Consider the following 26,541-nt stretch of genomic DNA (forward strand, 5'->3'; position numbering starts at 1 on the left):
ATCTATCTATCTATCTATCTATCTATCTATCTATCTATCTATCTATCTATCTATCTATCTATCTATCTATCTATCTATCTATCTATCTATCTATCTATCTATCTATCTATCTATCTATCTATCTATCTATCTATCTATCTATCTATCTATCTATCTATCTATCTATCTATCTATCTATCTATCTATCTATATCTATCTATCTATCTATCTATCTATCTATCTATCTATCTATCTATCTATCTATCTATCTATCTATCTATCTATCTATCTATCTATCTATCTATCTATCTATCTATCTATCTATCTATCTATCTATCTATCTATCTATCTATCTATCTATCTATCTATCTATCTATCTATCTATCTATCTATCTATCTATGGACAGTGCAATACTGTCTACTTACATGTTATCTCTTTATATTTTCTAAAATATACAAAAACTGTTTTCTCAAAAACTAACCAGTTCACACAACAATCATTACTCATCAATTGTTACTATATATGCGATACAATAATGAGCAATTTTTTTTTTTATAACTCTATAACAAGGAGGGTTAATGTTAACACTTTTATGTGTAATATTACATTACAAATTATTTTGCAAAACAATTGTTACTGCATATTGCTCATTCTTTAATGAAGATTGGCACAAAAAAGTAAATTAATTTTTATTTCACATATTGCCTTTCATGAGATGCACCCTCACATAGTGCTTTAAGAAGCTATCTCTCTGTATTGATATTATATATACTCCTTTTATTATTTGTTCTCTTATTCATCTGTCCTATTCACCTAGATTGTCCACAAATTAAGAATGATTACAAAATATTTTCATTCATTTTAATTTGTCATTTCTGAGTCATTTCAGTCCAAATAAATTAATCCATCTGCTTCAGTATGTTGCTTTAAACCATGAACCCCACCATATAACAATTAATAAAGCTACATTATATATAATTCACTTAAAGCAATACTCCACTCAAAAATAATATTTTTATATGTCACTTATCCAATGTAGTTTGTAGCAATGGGTGACAACTTTTTTTAATCATGCTAGTGGAGATAAAGAAAAGTTTACAATAGAAAAGGAATCTATGCTGACCAATAGTGCACATCAGCTATCAATATCAAAATACCTACATAAAACATTCTCATGTCACATACTGGTAATCCATATTTAAAGTGATTTAGTTGTATGCCCACAATGTTCCAAACCCTTATATTTTTACTAAAATATTATTAAATAAACCACTTCCAGAAAATGTTCTTGTGAAAAAAAATTGAACGGGCTCAGGCACACCTGAGCATTTGAACTGAAGTCCCACCTCCAGACTTCATTCATTGGTCAGGAGTCCAGTCCAGTAAAAGGTTATTCATTGGTGACCATTGTACTTCACGTGATATCAACAAAAAGTGTTGCACTGATGTAAAACTAAGAGTTAAAAGTTAAAAAAAGCAAGAGAAAAAATTTTCAGGAAAAAAATAAACCTCAGACTTGTACACATCTGAGATGATTCAACAAGCAGCAGGGCATTTCATACCTTGTCATCATACGACTGGATGATATGATATGTGAATTATGCAACAGGAGTAACACAAGATTGTTTTATGGATGGTTTTGATATTGTTTGCTGTTGCCCAGCTCTGGCTGTCACAGTCTCCCATTCTGTCAGAAATTTTTGTTACCTACATTCTGCCTTATAACATTAAGACTAAAGATTTTTTTCATCCATCACTATGAACTACATAGGGTAAGTAGCCTAAATAATATAATTTTTGGGCTCATCATTTAACACAAAGCATGGTGATAAGGTTGTGAGAAAATTGATTGTTGTCTTATGTATCAGGAGCAGGATTGTTAAAAAAGTCAGTATGTATATCCTGTAACTTATGTTGCATTTTCAGCAATCTCTTTACAAGTCCATCCTTTAAACTTTACTCTAGAGACAATAATTATTAGAAATAAATCTCACTTAATACTGAATTTGGAATATTTTAACAGCATACTATACCATGGCACTCTGCAATGATAATATAACATAATGCAGCCCTTTACTATGAGCAAAAATAGTCACATAACAGATGCCCCCTTCGGCAGCCTTTGTTAAAATTAAAGGAGGTCAGTCATTACTTGCAGACTGTGGTTAGCATTTTGCAGTGTAATTCAGATAAATGCAGGGCTGCTGCCAGAGAACACAGAGGAAACAGAGGCTGCCTGCTGGGATTTAAAGATGTGTGGGCGGTCAGAGGAAGTTCCTGACCTCTGACCCCCTGCTCAAGAGTGAAGTCTTTGATCCTGGTAATACAGTATTTGGCTTTTGGGGATGAGATGGTTAGAGCTGTCACTGACATGAAACTTTTGGTGGGCAATTAATCAGAGCCAGGACCTCATCACTCGGAAGCTGCTTTGTTTTCCCATATGATACATATATATCCATGCGATAACTGACCTTTAGATCTGGAGTTCTCTATTTAAAATGGGTGATCTGAGGACAGAAGCTGCATTTAAACTTCCTCAGCAATACAGATGTAGGACTGTGTATTCTTATCAGAGGTCTGTGTCTCCCCCATGCTGCTTTGCTATGTGTTGGTTGATAGCTTCCAAGTTTGTAAGAGTCACTGTCTCCTCCCCAGCCAGACCTGATTTCCTTAACTCCCAAGTGAGCCTATAATATATTAACACTGCTTGTCACATGCACATGGAATGAAACCACTTCCTAATAAGGAAAGATACAAATGGCTACTCAGTTTTAACCCTATCCTCACTGAATCTTTTCAGTCAAGCAGAAACTATTCTACTGTTCCCAGAAAAGTTTACTACGAAGCCTAAAAGACAAACTGTATTACTACTATTTGTTTAAAATTAGTGAACACTGGATTTGCTTAGTTTCACCATACTGCTACACAACAAATCTGTTGTCATAGTGATTATATATGGAGGATCACATTGGCAGTGTTCTGCTGAATACTTTTTAAACAAAAAAGGCACCCTAACATGCAGGGCAAGTAAAAAAAGATGGGATTGACCACTACAGCATAAAAATAAGTAAACATAGGTAACAATAGAAAAAAATCTAGTGATGGAGTCTTTGACAGATGCATTATGATTTTATGTTTTTCTTTTATTTCTCAGTAAGTCACAAGAAACACTTTTTTTTTTTTACAGAGCTGCCCTTATTCATCCATTTTCAAACTTGCATATTCAGCTCGGAGAAGCTGGAGCCTATACTAGCACCACTGGGCAGAAGGTGGGAACTGTCTCTGGTCAGTACACCACTCTGTTGGCAGGATAACATAGACATATTCATGCAGTGGCACCAGTTAATGAGAAAGAAAGTGCAACCAGTGAGAAAACCTGTAATATTTCTCCAGGTTGCCACTTAATGAATGTACTGTATATGCACACACTATTTCCCGTTTACTTAAAAAGTTGAAATTTGTCAGGATGGTACATCTAGGGCAGTATGTATTTGCTAAGAATGGCCATTTTAGTATATCAATATTTAGGGCTAAACCCCCACAAAATAAAAATAAAAAAAAAAACTTAAATCTCAAAAACACTCTGACTGTTTTGATTGAAGTTTGATGAAATAGAAAGAAGAAAATGAGCTGACCCATGTTTTTTTATTGGTCAATATTTGTCCATAATATTACTGTAGCGAGTAGGCGCAGTTGAATCCAGAGAAAGAATCACGCAGACAAATAGGGCTGCTGCTTTATGCAAATGAAAGCTGCCACACAAGCAAATGTGAAGAGAAATGATGAAAGTTTAGTGAAGCTTAAAGAAGATGTGCTTAGCAAGTGGCACTTCCTTGGGCATTAAATTCATAAAAATTTGAAAGGGGCGAGGGTATTGTCACTCTTGGATTGTTGACTGTGCTTGGTTTGTCATTTACATATATTTTGAAGAACTGGGTGAGGGATGGAGGGGTCAGTGGTCGTGAAATACATGTGTAATAAGAAGAGACACGAGGCATGGCAAGGTTTGGGGCAGCCACCCGTTTAATGCAGTTTCCTGGCTGCAAAAGCAAATGATTCATGTAAGACCTGAACTGCCTCCCAGAGCAATGGCGGGAGGCTTTATAGGACTTTCGGAGGAAGTGACGTCATCCTCGGGGCCGGGACCGGAAGTGATGTCGTCCTCGGGGCCGGGGCCTGGAAGTGATGGGTCCCGCTTCGAGGTGGTGGCTCCTGGTGGGATTTCCCGGGAAAGACCTGTAGGGAACTTAGAAAGAGTGTCATCGTACCCAGGGGCAGATGTATAATCAGTCCTCTCTAGGCCCTTCAGCTGCCTCCTATGCACACGTGTGTGACACATGCAATATTGTGGAGAAATGAGGTCTCCTCTTGGAGGTCAGACTGCAATGTGCCGCTATGCCCAAATTCTCAAAGCAGAAACCAGGAACAGTGTGCCAGCCTGCTTCAAGTCCTGAGAACAGCATAAGCCAGGGGCAAGGTTATGCCTTGGTAAGTTTAAATGCTCGCTCAGCTCAATAAATGGGTCCCCAAGGGCAAGAACATAGAGAAGGTGGACATTGTACATAATTCACAATATTATTTCTTTTCACTTGTTTTTATCTACTTATCTGTACATTGCTTTAAATATCCATCTCATTGTCTTGCCCATGTAAATGTCAGCCTGTAAACATCAATGCTATATGTAATAAGTTAAAGTATATCATGATACGGTGCATATTGCTTTTGAACTAAGCTCTCCAAAACTTTGTAATAGTACAAGATTGCAAATCAAAATCTTAGATTCAGATCTGAATGAAGCTACCATTTTTACAGGATGTGTTATGGGAGGAAATTATATTCATACCCAAACCCCCCATTATTGAACTAATTACATTGTATGTGGGGTATTCAAAACTAAAGAGCTCCAGTGAACTAAAAATAATAGCCCCTTATAAAAAAAAAAAATCATATGCAGAAGAATACTCGGTTAGTTACATGGTACTTCTGATACATCTGATGAACCAACACCACTATAGGCGAGGGCCACAAAATGGGCTCTGTCTATCTGTCACATGATTAGTCACCGACTAATGGGGCTAGAACTTTGAGCTTTATAAAAAAAATGACTTGATATGTTCTGGAAATTCAAAAAATTTTAAGTAGATGCAACCTGTTGGCTATTTTACTAGTGACCAAAAAAGCTCATTGCTATTAAAACACAGTCCTCATAACCTAATCTATTGATAATCACCCAGGGGACAGCACATACATGTTCAGAATTCATAATCATAATCATGTATTGTGTTTATTGATCATTGAATGTCACGCTTTTTTAAACATTAATAAAGGAATAGCAAAGTGACGTGAGGTTGTGTATTTACGACAGATTAATTGAAAAACTACTATTAATGGCAGAAAGAAAAATCTTCTGAGCATCAAGCAAATTGCAGAAGGCAATTATGTGATGAAGAATGATAAAGAATAAGAAGAAAAGACACTGAAGCACATAAACAAGCAATAAGTAATCCTAAATATAGAGAATTTGACCAGCAGACAAACACAATGGCTCATAAATAAGCAAAAGTAAGTCCAGGATACAAGAATGAGAAACACAAAGAAATACATAGCGCCAATTGAGAAGACCATCAAACAGTCAAAACTTCTGATTATATGAAAGAAAGCATTGCCTTTACATTAGAAGATCAATGTTTCTTTGAAGACCAGAACTTAGCAAAGATACCTCAGGAATGTGGTCAATGTCAACTGGTATTTTTTAATGGTGAAAACAAAAGAATGCATTGCCAAAATGGAACCATTCATCTTGATTTATTTGACCCACCAGAAATAGTAAAATACATTAAAATTTCCAGAGGAATTGAAATAAGTAACTGTTTAGAAAACATAAAAAGTATCAACAGCTCCTTATCTTGGTTGTTATTTACAATTTAGTTTAGGACTGTAGAGACGTGTGTTTCACTAGTATATATAATATACATACTAGCGGGGGCATGAACTAAATTTCAACTACTAATGGAGGATATGTGTAATGTTTGGTGGACACAGATTCAGCAGTGTGGATTTGCAATCTGGACAAACAAGGATACCTGGCACTACCCGGGGTGGGGGCACCAACTAAATTTTGGGACAAAACAGTCTATGGTGTTCCATGCAGAAATGGGGAATCTGGGCAAAAACTGGCCGAACAGATGCAAGGTTCCGGATGTGCATACTGAACAAACATACACACAAACACACATTCAGTATTATATTTTAGATATACTGTATGTAAAATACAGCATATACACAAAAGACACTTCTGAATAGTTAATGGCATTCTGGGGGAGCATTCCCTGATTCTTCCCAGGTTGTACTTCTCTTTCCTTCACTGGTGCCCCTGCCTCCCTTCCAGCACTACTACTACATGCATAGAACATACCAAAATCTGGTGGGCCCTTCTTCCTGCAGTAGCATAATGACAATCATGGACTCCACCGCTACTCTATATTTTTTTCTCTCTCTCTCTCTCTGTCTATCTGTCTTTCTGTGAACTTTGCTGGGCTATGTCCCTGTCTTGCACCCCACTGTTCTCCTTCGCAGCCACTTGACATTATTTAGAAACATAAGGGTTATGTTATTTAACAAATGTAGCATTGACTTCTACAAGAGTCAATTAGAAGCAGCTATTTAACAGTTTTATTTGAATTGTTCAAACCAGATGTGCTACAACTAACTGAGAACAGAAAAAATGTGTTTTTCTTAGTGAACACAGTAATTCAATGAGCCATTATAGAGTAAATGACTCATTTGTCAGATATAGGCACAGCATTAGTGCAAACTATACAAAGAATGGTTAAGTTGATAGGAAAAATATTTTAAAGGCCATGCAAATTAAAAAAAAATTTAAATGAGATCATTATAAGGTCAATAGAAATTTAACTTTTTATGGAAAGAGATGACCTTAATTAAAGCACTAGGACATGCCTACAAGTTGCCATGTGAATTACATACCATGTAAACAAAAACGCCAACCTTCTAACTTAAAGCTGTGCTGTTACGCATGACACCAACGTCATCAATTCTTAGAGGTTTCAGGTTCCCATTGATGTTATTCAGGCATCATAGAAAAATGTGAGTAACATAAAAGCCCACTTTTAGTCAGTGAGTCAGTCATTGTCCAACCCGCTAAATCCTAATACAGGTTCACGGGGGTTTGCTGGAGCCAATCCCAGCCAACACAGGGCACAAGGCAGGAAACAAACCTTGGGCAGGACACCAGCCCACTGCAGGGTACACACACACACCAAGCACACACTAGGGACAATTTTAGGATCGCCAATGCACCTAACCTGCATGTCTTTGGACTGTGGGAGGAAACCAGAGCACCCGGAGGAAACCCACGCAGACACGGGGGGAACCAGGAAGCGAACCCAGGTCACCTTACTGTGAGGCAGCAGCGCTACCACTGCGCCCTTGAGTGATATCACTGGGTCTGCATCCAGACTCTTTTGGAGATCGTCATTAAACTTTATAGATGCACAGAAGAGAACATACTGTAAGGACTAGCTGCCTAGTCAGTCTGTTGCGTTAGACTGCAAGGCCCTACAGCAGGTGGTTAAACTGAGTACCATGCTGTTATTCATAGAGTATATTGGTAAGAGAGAACGTGAAGACCATAGATACAATTGTTTATTTAACCTGATCTATGCAGAGCCATAATGTTTCATCCTGCATCTCTAATTGTATTGCACTACCTGACATTATTTTTCATTTATAATTATTTACGTTTATTGGTCATTCTAAAGATAACTTACCTGTATTGTTTGTACATAGATGACTGATCGAATATGTATTGATAATCTGATGTTGCTGCATATTTATGTACTATGCATTGTTATAATTATGTTTATTGGTTAGTGTCTGCTTTACTGGATCAATGTGTCATGTACGGTTTCTCCATTCTTGAGGTTTCTGCACTAGCTGACTAGCCTATTGTACTGTAGCTATATATAATAAAAATGAATCTGAAATAAATGCTGCCAGAGACTACTTAAGATAAAATTGTGAATTTAATAACTGAGAATAGCAAAGTTTAGAGGCTGTGGCTCCAGAATATGATGAAACATTAACATATTCTAGATCAACACTTTCTAGGGTGTAATTCTGTTTCATTTCTTTTTTCAGACAGAAACCTCAGCATTATGGGACGCTCTGATTTGGAAGTGGTCAGTAGTACCAATCCTGGCTCACCAGACTTTATCCCACAGGAAGACAGCGGCAAAAACATCATCCCAGTTTACTGCTCCATTCTTGCTGCTATTATCATTGGGCTGCTTTTCTATGTAGCCTACAAATGGTAAGCATCTACTTTTTTTTTTTACCAGTGTAAATATTCTTGACATGATAAGAATATCTGGACTTCCTCCAAAAAGCTCATCACATTAAAAACTGCACAGACCCTGATGTCTGAACTGCACAGTACAGACCCACTGGAAATACTCACATTAGAACCTCCTTACCAAAAACAGGGGAAAAGATAAGCCTCTTACGAAGATAAGTCTTTGTTATTGAAAGCATTTCCTTTAGGTGCCAGTGATTACATTATCACTGAGCTGCAGTCTGAAATAAAATATTCATAATTAAAGATGGGTTGAGACATATCTCTTTATCCACTGACATCAGGAGGTGAACCAGAGACATCAACAAGTATGAAGCAACACAAGATGTTTTGACACCTATCTTTTTATTTTTATCCACTGAGGTCAGGAGATGAACCAGAGATAGCAAGAAGTATGAGGCAAGATATGACCCCACATGGGATTATGCTATCCCAATGCAGGGTAACACTCCAACAAACATGATTTTCAACTTTCCCATTCCCTTGCCTAAAGATTATCTATTATTTTTGCCATGTACAAGGAGATCTATCACCAAGCAGCAAGCAGCTTGTTCTCACAGTAAGTGACCAAAAGAAAAAAGAAAAAAAAAACCTCAATAGTGGAAAAAGCCCAGACTGAGGTAGAACAGTAAAATAGACAAAAACAAGCACTAATGCAAATTCAGAACCTCCTTTAATACTTTAATAATTCAGTATATTTAATAATTAATACAGCCTAATTAGAAACTCTGCCCACATGGGAGAACAAGTTCAGCTGTCACATTGGCCTCAGGTATGGCAAGTGATGAGCAAAACAATTTGTGGCAAGTTGAATTTGAAAGAAAACTCTGTTTTACTTTTGCAAAAAAAAAAAAGAAGAAGAAAAAATCGCAAAACAAACTGAATTTAATTTGTGCCATTGACACAAGAGGAACGCTGTTTAGTCCTGTCTAGAATCATTTACATGCAATAATTCCACATGTGTCTACCTGTCATTTAGTATTAATATAGCTATCTACTAGAATTAAAAATATCACCTGATACATATCTTGTCACATGCAGACATTTTGTTGAGTCACCAGATGTGTTCTAGTCATGTAATCCCCTGTTTGCAATTATGACGACAGTCTTGGTGGCTGAAATCCTAAAGATGCATTAGAGACAGAAAAAAACCTTGAAACTCCATGGTGCTTGGAGAGAGCATATACTCAAACTATTCTGCATGCTTCAAGAAAGAGGAAAAGGTGATTACTAGGTGAGGGATGATTGGGGAATCTTTCTCTGATTTGTACAGGGGGGAAAAACAGTAATGTGCACAATGGTGACTTTTAATGTGTCTTCGTGTGAAACATATGCAGCATGTCACATTATTAAAAAATGCAGTGTGCTCCACTGCAGTGATGTGAATGAGACACATAGATAGAATTGAATTTCCTGGTTTGTGATAGATTGCATGCATTTTCCACCCCAAAAAAATCTTTGCAACCTCCAGAAAATTCTCTTTAGTGAGATTCTCATTTTGCAACTGTGAAAACTGTGAATTGAAACTTACTAGCTTCTGTCATGACCAGGTATGGCACAAGCTCTCCCTCTCTCACTCTTATTCAGATGGTCATATATGTTCTGTATTCATCTGGAGTTCATTCAGGACCTAGATAAGAGAAAAGGCACGCTTGTGTCACTCATTAGTTAGAAGGGTGCTATTCAAGAAAAGATTGTACTTGAGTCTGGTGAAAGGAGCAGGATATGTCTGTGAATGAATGTATCAAGTATTGGGTGGCAGCAAAAAAGTTATGAAAAATGTAAATGCAAAGTGTGCTACCAAGGATTAATACACCAGCAATTTACAAATATAGCAGTGTCATAACACTCACTATGGAGGGTGCTATACATATGGAAAGCTAAATGTCAAAGGCTGAAATCTGTAGGTTGTTGGCACAAATATAGCTCAAAGCTATTGGCTACTGCTTTAATTCTTGACTGAAATGTCCTCAGTGAGGAGTATATCCTTCTTCTCTATGCTTTCCTATTGGGCTCTTGCCACAAGTTGACAATATGGTTTATACTCTTCGCCTCCATGATTAGAGATGGCTCAGTAGGTGAGGTGACTTGCACCTGATTAGGTGACTCAGGGATGTGGGCCTTGTGAACCATGGACCACTGTCCCTCAACTCTGGTTCTACATAAAGCATGCAAAGTTGTCACTTAGTCAAAATTGCCTTAAACAGTTTCTGTCTTAAATGGTTACAGCAGGATCAGAATGATATCTAAAAAAAGAAGTAAGCTGCGCTGATCTCACATTTGCAAAACATTTCAAAGATAAGAAAGGAGGTTACAGTTCCACTCCCCCAGTTTATTTTTATCATCCCATTCACCCATTAGATCATTTTCAGTCATTTGAGTGAAATGCTTTCCACTGCAGTAGAAAAGCCACTCTGAAGCAGTTACAACTCTTTTTCTTATTGGAATGATATCAGTGCCCGTTAGTGGAAATTTTATACAGCTGTCGGTTTATTAGAAGTACAGGGCAGAGCCCGGGCCTTTTTGAAGCAGAATGAAGGAAACATGCAGAGCCATTTCTGATTAACTACTAATCTCATTTGAAACGGCTCACTAGCTCCTAATGCACAGTGCTGGAAGTCTAGCAAAAGAAGGCAAGTTCTTTTTTTATTTTTTTGGGGCTCGTTCCAGTTTATGCACCACTCCACAGAACAAACTTGGTGGTTGTTTTGTTGTTCCCTGTTATCCTCTTCACATGGCGGTCAAAGCCCTTGAGCCATATGAGTCTTTGGCTGAACACAGCAGTTGTCATCCTCAACTTTGTTGTCAGAGCCTCCATATTTCTCCAGCTGAATGGAGAGGATTAAAACTTCATCCCAAACTGGGTCTCTAGAGCTCCATCCCCACAGTGCTGAGATTGTCCCAGTTAGAGTGTGGGAGGGGGTGCTTATGGGATCCCAGTTCTAGTCATCACTTTACACTGGTGTCTTGAAAGGTGAATAACAAGGAGGCAATTACTTTTTAACCTCAAATGTGAGTTGACTCAAGAAATCCATTAATCCATGAAGTGTTTTGACTTCTCCCTTTAACATCAATCAAACATTATTTTAGAAAGCATCTTTTGTAGGACGTAATAATATAAACTAATAATGGCTAAAGGAATCTGCCACCTAGAAATGATTATTTTTTACTTGTTGCACCATGCAGAATCTCATTTTGGTGGACAATGAAAATAACAAATTTATTCATACAGTGGGTAAAAACTAAATGTCAGCTAAAAAATAAAATTATTAAATATATATAATTATATAATTATATATTAATTATATAATTAATATAAATATTAAGACCCACCTGCATTATTGATTAATTGAGAGTCCAGTCCTCAGTTCAAAAGTTCAGACTCACTTGAATGCACTTCACTTTTGTGAACTTCTCTCATTTTCTGGAAATGCATTTATTTATTTAATAATACGTCAGAAAAAAAATCATATGTTTGGGATGATTTTAGCATACAACTGGATAACTAACATGTTGATTATGCGACATGAGTTATTTCAGATTTTTTTGTGTATGTTTTAATATTGGCTGCTGTTGTGCAGCATTGCTGGCTCCTATACTGTAGATTCCCATTGTAGAAATTTTGTTGTCTCTATTCTCTGGGAAAATATAAGATTAGCCATCACTACAAACAACATGAGTTAAGTAACAGGTAAAAAAAACATGTATTTGGGTGAAGCATTCCTTTAATTTAGTCTTCACAATTGCAGGACACATGATTAAAATTCTGAACTGGTCACCACTAGTGCAGAGGTTTGCATGTTGTTGTCATATCTATGTGGCTTTTCCTTAGGGTCCTCCAGTTTGTGACCCTTATCCCAAAGATATTCTGCTACATTAGTTGGCTCCAAATTGACCAGATATGACTGAGTGTGGCCGAGTCCTCTTTACTGTCATACCACCAACTTCAGGGTTGGTTCTTGCCCTGCAACCTTAAAGTTGAATTAAATGGATTTAGCAAATTGATGGCTGACATACTGTAACATAGCACCTTTCATCACAAGCACTGTCAATCTAGTTCAAGGTTTTTATTAGTGCCATTCAGAACAGTCATGCTTAAAAAGTTCCTTAAAAAGGCAATCACAGTTTATATATTTTATAATGAAAACAAAGCAGTTTAAAAGCAAGCAATCAAGAACACAGCACCTGTCGTGATGACTGTAATCGCATAGCATTAAATGTCATCATTTTCATAATAAGCCTGCTATCACAAAGCACTTCAAAAATCAAGTTATATTCCTGCACAAGATGAGAAGGGATTATAAAGCTTCACTACAAATGAAAACACTGGGATAGGTTTGATCCCAGGTATCATTTTTTCATGACTCGTGACTTCCAATTGTTATCAAACTAAATATAAATAGACTGTGCACAAAGTTTCCATGATGATTCACTCATATTCATGAATCATTAGGGTCCAATTTCAGTTAACTTCTTAAGTGGGGAAAAGGGGAGACTGCAAGATTTGCAGTAAACATGTTGCTATTGATAACCTTTCCTATGTGCTTGTCTGTCTGTCTGTGCAGCTGGACATCTTGCAAGCAGAAACAGCAGTTGGCCAAAGCTCGTGCCAATGAACTGGGCTCAGCTGAAGCAGAGAAGCTACACAGTGATAGCGGAGTCTTCCTGGACACTCACAGCTTGCAGGAGAGCCAGCAGTTGAAGGGTAAGTAAGGGTGCCATCAGAAAGTAGTCAGATTCTTCATTTTTTACACATTTTGCTATGTTGCAGCCCTATGCTAAAACCATTTAAATTACTTTTTCACTCATCAAGAAACATTCAGTGTCTCAGGATGATCAAACGAAAACATCGCATTGGCACGAGTATTCTGACCCTTTACTTAGCACTATGTTGAAGCACTTTTGGAAACAATTATAGTCTGGAATCTTCCTTGGGATGACATGACATGACACAACTGGATTTTAAGGATTTTCTGCCGTTCTTATCTGCAGATTCTCTCAAGCTCTGTCAGTCTGGATAGAGACTATTGGTGAACAGCTAGTTTCTGATCCCTGGCTGCAGGGACATATCCACCATGTAAATTCAGGTTAAAAATACTGGGACCCTAAGCCTGGGGCAATCCCTAAATCTTAAGCACCTTCCGTTTCCTTCCAAAAATGTCCACCATTTAATGTTTACCAATCTATGCAGCAAGCATGTGTTATCAGGATTGTGACTGGCGAATAAAAACCATATGATTTCAAAGCATTAGACCATTGACAGCTCCTGTTACAAATTCCAACAGTAGCTCTCCTTGTTCATATGGTTTGAAGCCATATGCTTTCAAATCTCTGGTCGCAATCCTGTCCTTGAAATGATGTAGGGTAGCTGGGCAGTAGTGTAAGCAACTGGGAAGCAAGGTGAACAGCAACACACTGTGAGGTAATGAGACAATCTGGTTACCTAAAACATGAAAAGTGTTATAGAGAGTGCTTTCACCGAACATACTAGTAATATTAGAAGGCAGAAATTAAAGTACTGAACAAGGTGGATCCATGTGTATTGTTGACGGAAAGTAGCAAACCTCAGAATGAGGTCGATACGTTTATAAGTATGGATTACATCTAGTAATTTAAACCGTCATATTTATGGAATAATGTATTGTAAGACAAGAAGCAAACATGGAAAAGGTTTGGGGCACGTCCGTGACCCTGTATAATAAAAATAAATTAAACAAGTTGATCTTTTCTACAAAGATGAAAATGACGTCTTTTCAGATGAGAGTCAAATACAGACCTGATTGAAAATGGCCAAACGTCCAGCCATATGGGTTCCAGGAGGGAAGGGACAGGTCCAGGAGGATGGGCAATGGCAATGAGCTGTGGAACAGGCATTAATCTTCAGTTCTGCAGAGGGTGTAAGAGAGAATGTATTAGCACACAGCACCAACCTGTGGTTCGGTGGGCAATTATCATCACCAGAGCACTTAAGCTGACTCCTAAGTTCATTTGTTTGTCAGTATCATCCTCTTCCTCAAAAATTAAATACTTGACACACAAATGCTTATTTCTAAGAAACTCTATATTCAATTAAACATACCTACATTTTATTAAACTTTTTTTTTTTTTGAAATATTTATATTTCATCTCCTTAATGAGGGCCCCCCTCAATATTTTTTCCCATGGGCCCCCATTACTAGCTTTACCACTGTTTGGTTGGGTCACTCAAGGACATTCCCAGAGTTGTCCCTAAGCCAGACTGTTTTTGGCTTTTCTTTGTGCTTAGGGTAATTGTGCTGTTAGAAAATGAACCTTTGGCACAGTCTGAGGTCCAGAGTGCCCTAGAGCAGGCTTTCATTAAGCATGTCTCTGTACTTTACTTTGTTCAGCTTTCCCTCAACCCTGACTAGTCTCCCAGTCCCTATTACTAAACAAAAACCACATGGCATGATGCTGCCACCATTACACTTTACCATTGGAATGGTATTGTGCAGGTGATGAGTAGTGCCTGGTTTCTTCCAGATGTAATCCTTACTATTGAGGCCAAACAGTTCAGTGTTGGCTAAATCAGACCAGAAACTCTTGTTTCACACAGGCTGAGAGTCCTTTACATGCCTTTTTGCAAACTCCAGACAGGCTTTCAAGTGCCATCTGGCCACTCTGCTGTAATGCCCAGATTTATGAAACGTTGCCGTGGTGGTTGTTCTTGTGGAAGTTTCTCTCATCTCCTCACAAGTTCTCTAGAGTTCAGACAGAATGACCATCAGGTTCTTGGTTACCTCTCTTACCATGGCCCTTATCCTCCAATGGTTTGGTCAGGAAGAGTTGTGGTTTATCTAAATGTATTTCATTTAGGAATTATGGAGGCCAGTGTGCTCTTGCAGATATTTTTCATAGCCTTCCCCAGATCTGTGCATTAACATACTCTTGTCTCTGAACTTTGCAGGCAATTTCTTCAACCTCATGGCTTTTTTTTTGTTCAGATAATGTACACTGTGGAGACCAGCCCTGGCACAGACAGGCAGACACCAATGGTTCAAGCACCACACACGTTTTATTTACAAGTCCTATTTACAAGTGTCCCGCACACAACCCAGTGCCCCTGCACCAAGCACCCTCAGTCCAGGCCTATCAATAATCCTGTCCTATCTTCACCACCTCTGCTCCTCTCCTCCGAGCTTCGTCCTCTTCCACCCAACTGCAGGTGATAACTGGAGAGAGGCGACCCCTTTTATATCCCCACCGGACATGCTCCAGGTGCCTCCTGATGAGCTTCCTGCGGCACTTCAGAGGTGTGGTGTGGCAGAAGTGATGACGTTCAAGGCTTCAGAGTCTTCAGGGCACCCCCTGGCAGTGGCCACAGGCCCCTATAGGGTTGAGCTCCCATGCTCAATTCCCGTGGCCCTTACACAAACCAGGGTGACTGTGCTCTTGTGGTCCGGCGGAGGCATAGTTCCTCTCCTGGTCCTTCTCGGCATCCTAGCTGGGCATAGCCCACAGCCGCCCACCACAACACATTGTCAAGTGTTGGATATTCTATAGACAGGTATGTCCTAATCATGTCCAGTCAACTGGAATGATCACAGTAAGCCTCCAAACAAAGTGTAGAAACAGCTCAACAATGATGAGTAGAATGGGATGCACCTGAGCCAAGTTCCAAGTGTCATGACGAAGGGTCTGAATACTTGTGTCAATGTAATATTTCAGTTTTGTATTTTTTAACAAATTTGCAAAAAATCCTAAACTCCTATTTTGGCTTTGTCATTCTGTGGTTTTGAGTGTTGCTTGATAAGGGAAAAAATTAATATAAGCAATTTTAGCATAAAACTGTGACAAAGAAAAATATGATAAAAGTGAAACATCTACAAAGGTGCAATTGGTAAGATTACCCTAAAGCAGTAATTGGACAGATGATGGGGTTTCCTCCATTACAAAGGGATGCATTAAGATGTTATACACCAGAGGTGACAAATCTATAGTGTTGAGGAAAGCCTGTTGAGGCTAGCAGATTAGGGATGCACAGAATTAGGGGAACATGCAGACACAACTACGTACATCTATGGTGCATCCACGGCTTTGTGGCAGTGTCACAGTGGCATGCAATGATTGTCTAGCTCATGTACAGGTAATGCAAAAAGATAACTGAAAAGATTAGTACTTGAAACATAATCTTTGCTGGAGCTTTTAGCCTTGGTTTTCAGAATTTCTGTCTTTAAAAGTAGTAGTGAAGATCAACTTTTTTTTTTCTTTTGGAGCAGGCAGCAAGCTAGACAACCGTCTCTACCTCAACATGACCCCACAAAGGAGGGATGAAGTGGAGCAGCTCCTGCAACTGCCCCCTGCTGGTGGAAAGGGATGGCGTCACTTGGCTGCCCAGCTGGGTTATGAGCAAGAGCGAACAGATGTCATTGGCCGGGGTGAGGATCCTGCACATACTCTTCTCTCTGATTGGTCAGGACAAGAGGGGGCTACGGTGGCAGCCCTGTGTGCCGCTCTGAATCGGATAGAGCGGGCTGATGTAGTTGCAGCTCTCACCAGACCAGCCGAGGCCAACTCAGTAGTGTGACCATTAAACCTCTGGAAATCAAGAGACAAAATGAGGACAGATGGAAAGGGATGGGGTGGGGCCAGATGAGTATTAAAGTGATACTCATTAAGAGAAGGACAAAAACATCCAGGTCTGGGTGAGGACAATCCAGAAGATAACACCACATGGCGGGGTCTTTCAAAAGGAAGAGACTTACCACCGGGAGGCCTTGGGCACAGCTCAGAGACAGTCTTTGCCAACCGGACAAATTGTGTGTTTAAAATCTAGATGACAGATCTTCACCCCAGCACCTGTGCTGAGTTTTTACCAAGGATTACGGGCTGGTGTTTGACAGACATATTGAGTTCCTTCTTTAGGTTGCATTGCTAGGTATTGTATGACACACCACATCTCTTCTAATTTCTCTCTATTAATTGCCCAGGTTGCTGTTCATATTAGTTCATATTGAACAACATGAACTACCAAGATTCGCTGCCATAAGACATTAATGATCAAATTGGCCAAACACTGCTTGCCCCAAGACCTGGGCCTTACTCAGAGGACTGAAATTAACGACTACTCTTCCATTTGTTGTTAACATGCACCCTTGTAAAGAGGTATTTTGGTGCCCTCTGCTGGCTGGCTTGTTCTGTTCCTCACCAGGCATAAACATAAAGTCACTCACTTGCCCTTCTTGTGTAAATGTTACTGTGGCCTCAAATTCCTCATCACCTGTCCAAGTTTGACTTTATTTTTTACATTTTCTCTTTTAATATTAATGAACTATTTAAATACTTCAAAATTCAGTTTTTGGCCACTTTCAAAGTAACTCCACAATGGGACAACAAAAGCCTTTTCTGGATATTAAAAATTAGTCAGTCTTAGCTGAAAAATGGACATCCTGGAGCATCTTTGAATATCCCTTTCTCCAACCAACACTCATGCAGATACACCTTGAAATGAAGTAATGTCTGTGCCCACCAAAGGGTGCCATGTAAAAAAAAGAAAAGGGATCGATGGCCCACTACAGTCTCTTCTTTAACTGAATTTGTGGCCTTAGTTTCTGCATTTTTTGTTTGTTTTGTTTCTTATCCAGTTTACTCAAGAATCTGGTTTTATAACTGTGTTCAAGTATTCTAATTAATGTTTTTGTATGTTAAATAAATATGAAAAGATTTGAGCAGTTTTGCTTGATGGCTTATTTTTTCATTTTGTGGGTATTGCTCAAGACATGCAAATTAGTATGTGGAATGGAAGAGGTGGACATATTAATTGATCTTAACATGACTGGCAACCTGGCCAAATAGCTTAAATTTAAAAAGCTGTCCTGCCATGGCTTGGCAAAATACATTGTGCTGAAAACGGAAATTGCAATGCTACAAAATCATCATCCAGCATGCATAACACTTATGGGTATGTTAATACATGATTAAATTCACATTTCACATTTTTAAACAAAAATTCCATCATGTCACCCTTTAATCTCCATTTGTTTAAACAGAAAAGGTTCAGCTCCCTCAATTACTCTTCATATCACATACCTATCAGAATCCCAGAATTGGCCCAGACATTCTTCCCTGGACTTCCTCTACTGCTGTTATGACATTTTGTAATATGCAGACCAAAACTGAACACAGTACTCCAGATGAAGTCTCACTAGTGTGTTATATAACTTAAACATTACCTTGTTTGTCTTGTAGTCCACAGTATAACCTAATATCCTATTGGCCTTCTTAACACTGTCTGGATGTTGATAGTGATTACATCCACTATAACTTCTAGGTCTTACTCCGAAAGGTGTACTTTCAAGCTTCAGACCTTCAATTTTATAGGCTCTAGCCAAAGCAACTCACACATTTAGGATTCATTGCATCTACTTACACATATTTTGCACAAGTGGACGCGGGTACACTAACTGGAAGGACCTTGGCGCTTTAACATCAATGTCTTGACCACTGCACCAAACTGCCAGGCTGATTAGAATATAGAATATCCCAGGACAGGAACATCCCCATGGATTTGAACAATTATATTGTCCTAAATCAGAATGGTGAGTACTGAAATGTGCGGAAGTATACAATAATAAATAAATAAATTATGCTTTTTATCAACTAAACTCAAACCTGGAAAAAAAAAATGAAAGAATACCTGCTTCAAAAGAAAACGTTCTCTCTTAAATGCAAAAATGTAAAAATTCACAACTCATTTACAAAATAAATTTGTATATACAGTATATAATATATATATATATATATATTCACAGTAAATTGGTGTAACACAAATCTTGCATTTTTGTACTTTTTCCGTGTCCAACTTTACAAAAGAACAGATATTTTACGCTTACATCCAGCATACCTTCTTTTATTTTTCTACTAGTAAAAGGTTTATTATTTTTCACACTTTCCATTGATTTAGTTGTTGTTCACTTGAGATTCATTACCTTTCTCAACGTTGACCCAAACCTTTTCCTATGTTTTCATTGCATAAGCCACACATTTTATATAAAGTTATTGTTATTGACACACTTGTTTTAATCATCCTTTGACTGGGCCAGCACTATCCAATTTTTGAAACTAATCCTGTCGTTTCTGGGAATAGACAGTCCAGGCAAGAACCTCTAATGGTCAGGGTACCTTACTGCAGCCATCTGTAGAGAGACGGGCGGCCAGCCTCTTCGCTACCTGTGACAGTGAGGCAGAGCTGCTTCAACTTCAGCAGTTAACCGCTGCTAGGACCAGGACTTAGGACTCAGGATTCATCTCCTGGTCTTCTCACATGACACTCAGCCGGCCAGACGGACACACACAGCTGGGTCCCAGTCTCACCCCACCTCTTCAAGTGTGGCGCCCCAGGGTGAGTGAAGGGCGGACCGGGTTTAGTCCAGACTCCAGCTAGTGACCGGGTCTATCCAGGCAGCTTCCTTCTTTCATTGAGCTGCCCGCTTGTCTTGCTGCTTGGGTGAGAGAGACAGCCTGAGGAGAGGAGGTTGTGGAGGCAGGAGCACTGGCACTGCAGTAGGGACCCTGTGGCCACTACACCACCAGGGATTTTTAAACAACACATACACTCGAGGGGACATTACGCAGGGACACACAAAACTGTCTCAAAGGCCTTGCAGTGAAGAGCATTAACAAAGATGTAGGAATCTATCATATGATGATGGTATAAATTATACATGACTTTGCTGCAAGAAAGTCCAGGCATGTCTGATTTTAAAAATACTTTTATTTGCAATGTCAAATCCCTCCATTTACCAGAGACGTGTTTCTAATATTTATTTGTTGTATTTCTTTTTCCTAAATAAAGTTTGTAGAGTCTGTTAAATAAGTTATTTACAGGCAAAGTGGTTCCATTTTGTTGTTTTATTGCTCTGTAATTTCTGTATGTTTTGGTACATGCACAATTTACATGCTTCAGAATTCTATTGTTATATTATTATTATTCCGTTTACAATTTTTTTTTATTAAATACGTGATTAACCTGTGTTAGTGACATATTGTGTGTTTCTGTGTATGGTGGTGTTAGTGCGGTCAAATTTACTTACCTGGAGCACCAAATATGTCAGAAACGACTCTGAGCTCATCGACACACCAACAATTTTTTTAAATTCTTTTTGTCTCAACAAATATTCCCCTCTTTTATTACTGCGCCATTACACACCAAGCATCCACAGTTAAAGGTAAATCGCTAGTGTGGACTGAACAGATAATGCTTGAAATTTAAACTCTTTCCATTGAAGACATGCAGACAGTGATGGGCATTTCGTGAACGATACGTTTTGACACATTAACAAATCTCAACCTGCGAATTAGTCTAATGATTCTCCTTCATTTGATTCGTGAATAAATTATTACGAGTTGTACGATTCTCATGTGATTCTTTAATGTAACGTCTTATTTTAATTATCCATCTTAAATGTGTACAGAAACAGGACAATGGGATTTGAATCAGTGTTAGTTAATTATGTTAAATATGCAATGACTACAAATGTATCTACTATAAATCATATTGTAGCGACCATTGCGTCAGGTTCGAAATAGAAGAAAAAACGGACAGACGAAGTAAAGCTCACAAAACTGTTTACTTGAACAATAAAGAAGAGAAAAACTGAGGGTTGTAACAGCAAAAAAATGAACGTCTTTGAATTTGAACTATTTACAATCTCCTATACAGCATTTCTCTCATATTTGCGGTCCTGAGAGCCGCCGTTAAAGAAAAGCAAAAAACAGAAAAAGACAAACGCCGATTTCATAACTCCACGACACTACACTACACGACACAACACGACACAACACAACACAACCTAACCTTCTGGCCCATGGGTGTCGAACTCCAGGTTTCCATTCTAACAATCTTCTTCATTAGTGACCTGTTGCTAATTATCTTCTTTTGCCGTAATTTTAAATAACTTGACTCAGGCCCTTTAGTCATCTTTTTCTCCTTAATTAGCAGCCAAACAATAATGAGACACAAAACAAGGCGCCACTTGACCAGCTCACCTGTGCCCATCACACAATATCTGAAAGTAACGAAAGGTGAAGGTCTTCGTAAGGCTGATCTCTCAGGTCACCAAAACATTTTGACAGTGATCTTTGAAAAAACAATGTTTTTGGAAAGGATAGCTGTGGCAGAATGAAAGCAGCAACAAGCCACGGAAATAAAAAAACGGGTTTAATTAACAGCAAGAATTGGCATATCATTAAGAAATTGGTTGGAGTTTAAAATCCCAGTTTGGCTGGTCACCTGTTGGCTCATTCCACGTCTCATTTCTGTTTGGCTGACGTTTAAAGAAGAAACGAATCGATTCAGAAGACTGAATCCTTAAAAAACAAGGCTATTCAAATGAAGGGAAATTAAGTTAATTAGCAGTGAAAACTGCTCGCTGAATAGTGAAAGGATTAAAATGAAAACCTTCAGCCACTGCAACCCTCCGGGCCTGGAGTTCGACATCCCTGTTCTAGCCCCTTCCCCAACGATCCTCTCGACCCCCCTTCCCTTCCGCGTCAATCATACCCCCGCTGTCAGTCATCCGCCCTTCCTCAATCGGACCCAACAGTCACTCCAAAGGCCTTGAACCTGGCTGGGACGCTACGATATATTTATATAATGAATTAAATATAAGTTACCAAGCAATAATTACGGTAACATGCCTACGTACATATATATATATATGAAACTAACTTGAATTTATTCAGTAAATTGTATCGAAACATTTGGCTACTCGAGTTGCCTAGCAGGCGAGTGCATTCGGATCAATGATAGAAAAGTCTCACGTGACTTTAGCCGTGTTTGGCTGTAGTACCATAGACAGTCTATGTCTAGTACCGTGTTAGCCATTGTGGATGTTACGCAAAATGACATCTTTTATTGGCAAATTAGAAAGATTACAATATGCAAGCTTTCGAGGCAACACATGCCCCTAGTTGCCTCGAAAGCCTGCAAGTCATGATTGGCTGAAAGTTTAGGCGGGTGGCGCCAGAACGCCCTTGTTTGTTATTGGTCAATAAGTTTTACGCAAACGTGCACAAAGTAATTGATTCTTTATAGAAGATAAAACAGGTAATATTACTGCTAGTGTACTGTATCTTAAACATACTGACACGTTATGTGTTTGGGTGTTTTACTAATGGAGCCACTAAATACAGTAGTCTCATTGTAATAGTATGTGGTTCTTGTTCTAGACAGTGGGATACGATTGCAATGTTGACGCACAACGTATTCCGAGCGAATGGTCACAACAGCAAACCGGCGAATTTAGTCGACGCGTGGTTTACTCGTGTCTAAATGCAGCTCTGAAAAGCATTAGAAGCCTAAAAAATAAATATGTACCGAGTTTTCGTACACCCACCACCAAAGAAATGGTGTCTTTCTGAAGAGTGGGAGGTCGGAATATTCGCATTATGTTTTGTACACAAGACGATTAACGGGCAGCCCCAGGATCTTCTTGACTGGAAATGTATTTCGTGCAATGGTGGCACACTAAAATCGTAGGGTCAGCGACTGACGTTGCAAACAATTTTATGACAGCTGAACAAGGAGTGAGTAATATATTGGTGCGTTTAATATACATATGTACACGTGCAGAGACATAGACGTCAATGTGCATAGATTTTTACAGACATAACCCTTGGAATGTGTGCGTTAGTGGTTTGCTTTCATATGCCGTTGGTTAACTTTCTTGGTTTGTCTGCAGAGTGAGATTGGATTCTGATTAAATATTTAGCTTATACTAGGGGTGGGTAATAGTACTTAGGTATTCTTCGGTATCACTGTTTCCGGTACCAATGCTGAGTATTTTTAATAAGCATAGGGCTTTATTTTCCAAAAAATAATTACAGTGGTACCTCAGTACTAAGTATTTTTTAATAAGCATAGGGCTTTATTTTCCAAAAAATAATTACAGTGGTGCCTCGGTATAGATCCTTAATCTGTTCCAGATCCTTTGATTTATACCAAACAGGACGTATACCAAACAATTTTTTCCCATAAGAAATAAAGGGAAAATGATTAATCCGTTCCTATGAAAAAAATCCTATTGTTATTGGCATACTACACATCGATGGGGTTGTATAAAATACAACACAACACGGCTTAATACTAAAATACATAAATACAAAAGCAATTAGATGAAATAAATGAAAATGTAACCTCACTTTACTTTTTAATAACATCTTTTGTGTTTTTCACAATCGTAGATACCGTCGTTCTCGACATCGTGTATGCAGCAGGCATGTCCCGGATACGCATGCCACCTTCATACTTTTCAACAAACAATTATAATTTACGCGATAAAAACACAAAAGCACGTGAAAATTCACAGAGTTATAGTGCGGGTGGTTCACTGAATGCTAGCAACTGGCGTACTGATGCTCGTGGGCAGTCGTGGCTTTGTCTCGAGAGAGGTAAACGAGGGTAGCGCGCGGTGTTCTAGCACGCGAGTCGTATTCCAAACAAAGGTCGTATACCAAGCACAATTTTTCGTGGCCAAACAGGACGTATACCAAGTTGGTATAGTGTTTTAGAATGACTAGTATTAATTAATATAGGTCAGTCTGTATTTAAATTACCTAATATCATGGCAGAAGATCAAGAACACCATAATAAAATGTATTAAGAATACATAATAGAATAAGACATATAAACCCAATAAAAGTAATGTTAACTTTTGTATTTTCATAAAGATTTTCGGATTTGTTTAATGCATGCAAAATTATTTAAACTACTTTCTTTAAAACTGAAACAGTTACCAAAAAATAATACAGTAATAATAATATGGCCACATCTGCATTTCAATTATACTCTCCCTTCTCTTTTATTGAAAAACATCTTGATAAACACAACTAAAATGTTTTCAGTAAACCCCAGGCTAAATAACACAGCTAGCAGCAGAGCTACCTGGATAATGCCTTGTGCCCCTTTAAAAACTATCCCGCAATTGTTTCCAAATTGCTTCTTTTTGATGTGTTTTCACACTTCTTTGTGTTGGTCAGGATGTGGTGTTTTGTTTACATTTGTGAAAAATAGCAATATGCCTTGTTGCGCTTTCAGCTTGACATTATCATATAGTTTGCATTTTTTTTATTCATCTCAGTACGTGTGAGTAGAAAGTGCAAGAACCTTGCTGTCTGTCTTACTGAAAAATCTGTAGTTGATATATTTTTAATGGTACTCAATACCAAATGACTACTGTTTGAAAATCGAAGTATTGATTACTGTGATATTGATATTCCTATCTCTAGTTTAAATGAACATCATATCATTTTGTGTTCCTATGCCATTGGTTTTAATATTAACTATATTGTTTGGGGTACATACTTGTATTGTTAGTTTGCATACATGTGACTGTGCTGTTTACCTTATGCTATATAGGTTTTATGCTCATCTTGTACTAATGATATGTTTTTGCTATAAAGGTTTTGCGGGTATAGTCAGTGCATGCACCATATCAGATATTACGCAGTGTACAAGGGTTATTTGTTGGTTGATGAGGAGATCTTGAGTGGCAACTGTTCGGCTAAGCAAAGAAACTCAGCTGTTAGAATTCAGTTAATCATATAAGCTTGATGGGCTTGATACTTGACACCTGAAGAGTTAAAGGATACTGTTAAAATCGATCATTTCTATAACTGTCATATCTGGTTTAGGACTCAACACTGGACTGGGTACTAATCCATCACAAGGGACATCCAAGCTCACTCTCCAACTAAATTACATTGGCTCAAGTTTGCTTTGCCAAATAACATAAGTCACCAAAGTGTGAGTTTTTCAAAATCTGCTACTTTTTAACAGCTTCTTATGCCTAAAATAAGTCTGGCCTGGGCACGTTCTTTGAGGGATTTGCATATGTGTGTGGATTTTTCCAGCATATTCTAAATTGGAAGTGTATAGGAGTGTATGTTTGAGTGTGCCTGGTGAAGGACTGGCACCCCAACTGGGATTCGTTTGTACATTATACGTGATGATGTCTGGATGGGTTACAGCCTGCATGAGGCTGTGACCTGGAACTGGATTCCTCGTGTGTGATTATTGATACATGAACCTTCATTTTTCCTATAATAGATACATCACTTTCAAAATGTCTTCTGCTTAGTTGGTTGACTGAAGATATTTAAAGTGTAAGATTTTGAAATACACTTTGGTAGCTATGCTAAACGAGACAGGAAAGACAAACACTTTAAATGTTTAACTAGTATTAAATACACTTTGAAATATGACCAAAAAGAGATACAAGTGAGGCATACCAACATACCAAGACTTCTAAGGGCTCATTTATACTTCATGCTCAGAGTGCGTACGTGCATGCATCATGGCTGCCACACGTTCCCAGCGTTCATTTGACGCGTCCTCTGAGCAGGTCCTCAGAAATGAATGCGACGTGTGTGCGAGTTGCAGTCCCAGCAAAAACTCGAGGGGCGCAGTGTGATAAAAGTTGGAATGTGACGTCAGAGTCTCTATTTACTATCTACATGTGACAGAAAGCCACTATGTGGATCCTACGATGTTTGATGAATGGTTCGATGTGGTGAATCTTCCATTTCTCTCTAAAGTTCTGGAAAAAATAGTTGCAGTACAACTTCATGATCATCTCAAATTGAATAACCTGTTTGAAAAGTTTCAGTCTGGTTTTCGCCCTGGCCATAGCACCGAAACAGCCCTGGTCAGGGTCACTAATGACCTTCTGATGTCAGCAGATACTGGTTCTCCTTCTTTACTCATTCTCCTTGACCTAACAGCTGCTTTTGATACTATTGATCATAATATTCTTCTTCACCGTTTGCAATACACCATTGGACTTTCAGGAAATGTTCACAATTGGTTTACATCTTATTTGACCGGTAGAACTGAGTATGTCGCTCTTGGCAGCACAAAATCTCACACCCATAATGTTACCTGTGGTGTTCCACAGGGCTTTGTGTTAGGCCCCATTCTTTTCAACATTTACATGCTCCCCCTTGGAAGTGTCATTAGCAGACATGGTCTATCTTTCCATTGCTATGCCGATGACACTCAGCTTTATCTTAGGACTACTCCCACCTCCTCTACTGCTCCTCTCCCAACATCTACACTGACTATTTGTTTGGAGGAAATAGAGGCATAAATGAGGCTCAAATTTCTTCAGCTGAACAGATTTAAAACCGAAGCCATTTTATTTGGCACACCACACCATCTTCGTTCTTCTAC

The 26,541-nt window shown here is 38.5% G+C and overlaps 1 protein-coding gene across 1 annotated transcript in view; it reads left to right on the forward strand.

The window, feature by feature from the left end:
- The window catches only part of nradd (neurotrophin receptor associated death domain), a 56,760-nt gene extending 38,717 nt beyond the window's left edge, over nt 1-18,043 (forward strand). Inside the window, exons 4-6 of the mRNA XM_039737131.1 lie at nt 8,141-8,312; nt 12,920-13,059; nt 16,592-18,043. Coding sequence (XP_039593065.1) covers nt 8,141-8,312; nt 12,920-13,059; nt 16,592-16,899 — 620 coding nt within the window. The 3' untranslated portion in view covers nt 16,900-18,043. The remainder of the gene's footprint in view (nt 1-8,140; nt 8,313-12,919; nt 13,060-16,591) is intronic.
- The last annotated feature ends 8,498 nt before the right edge of the window (nt 18,044-26,541 follow it).

Source organism: Polypterus senegalus, chromosome 15 (genome assembly GCF_016835505.1).
Source record: "Polypterus senegalus isolate Bchr_013 chromosome 15, ASM1683550v1, whole genome shotgun sequence".
NCBI classification, from domain to species: Eukaryota; Metazoa; Chordata; class Cladistia; order Polypteriformes; family Polypteridae; genus Polypterus; species Polypterus senegalus.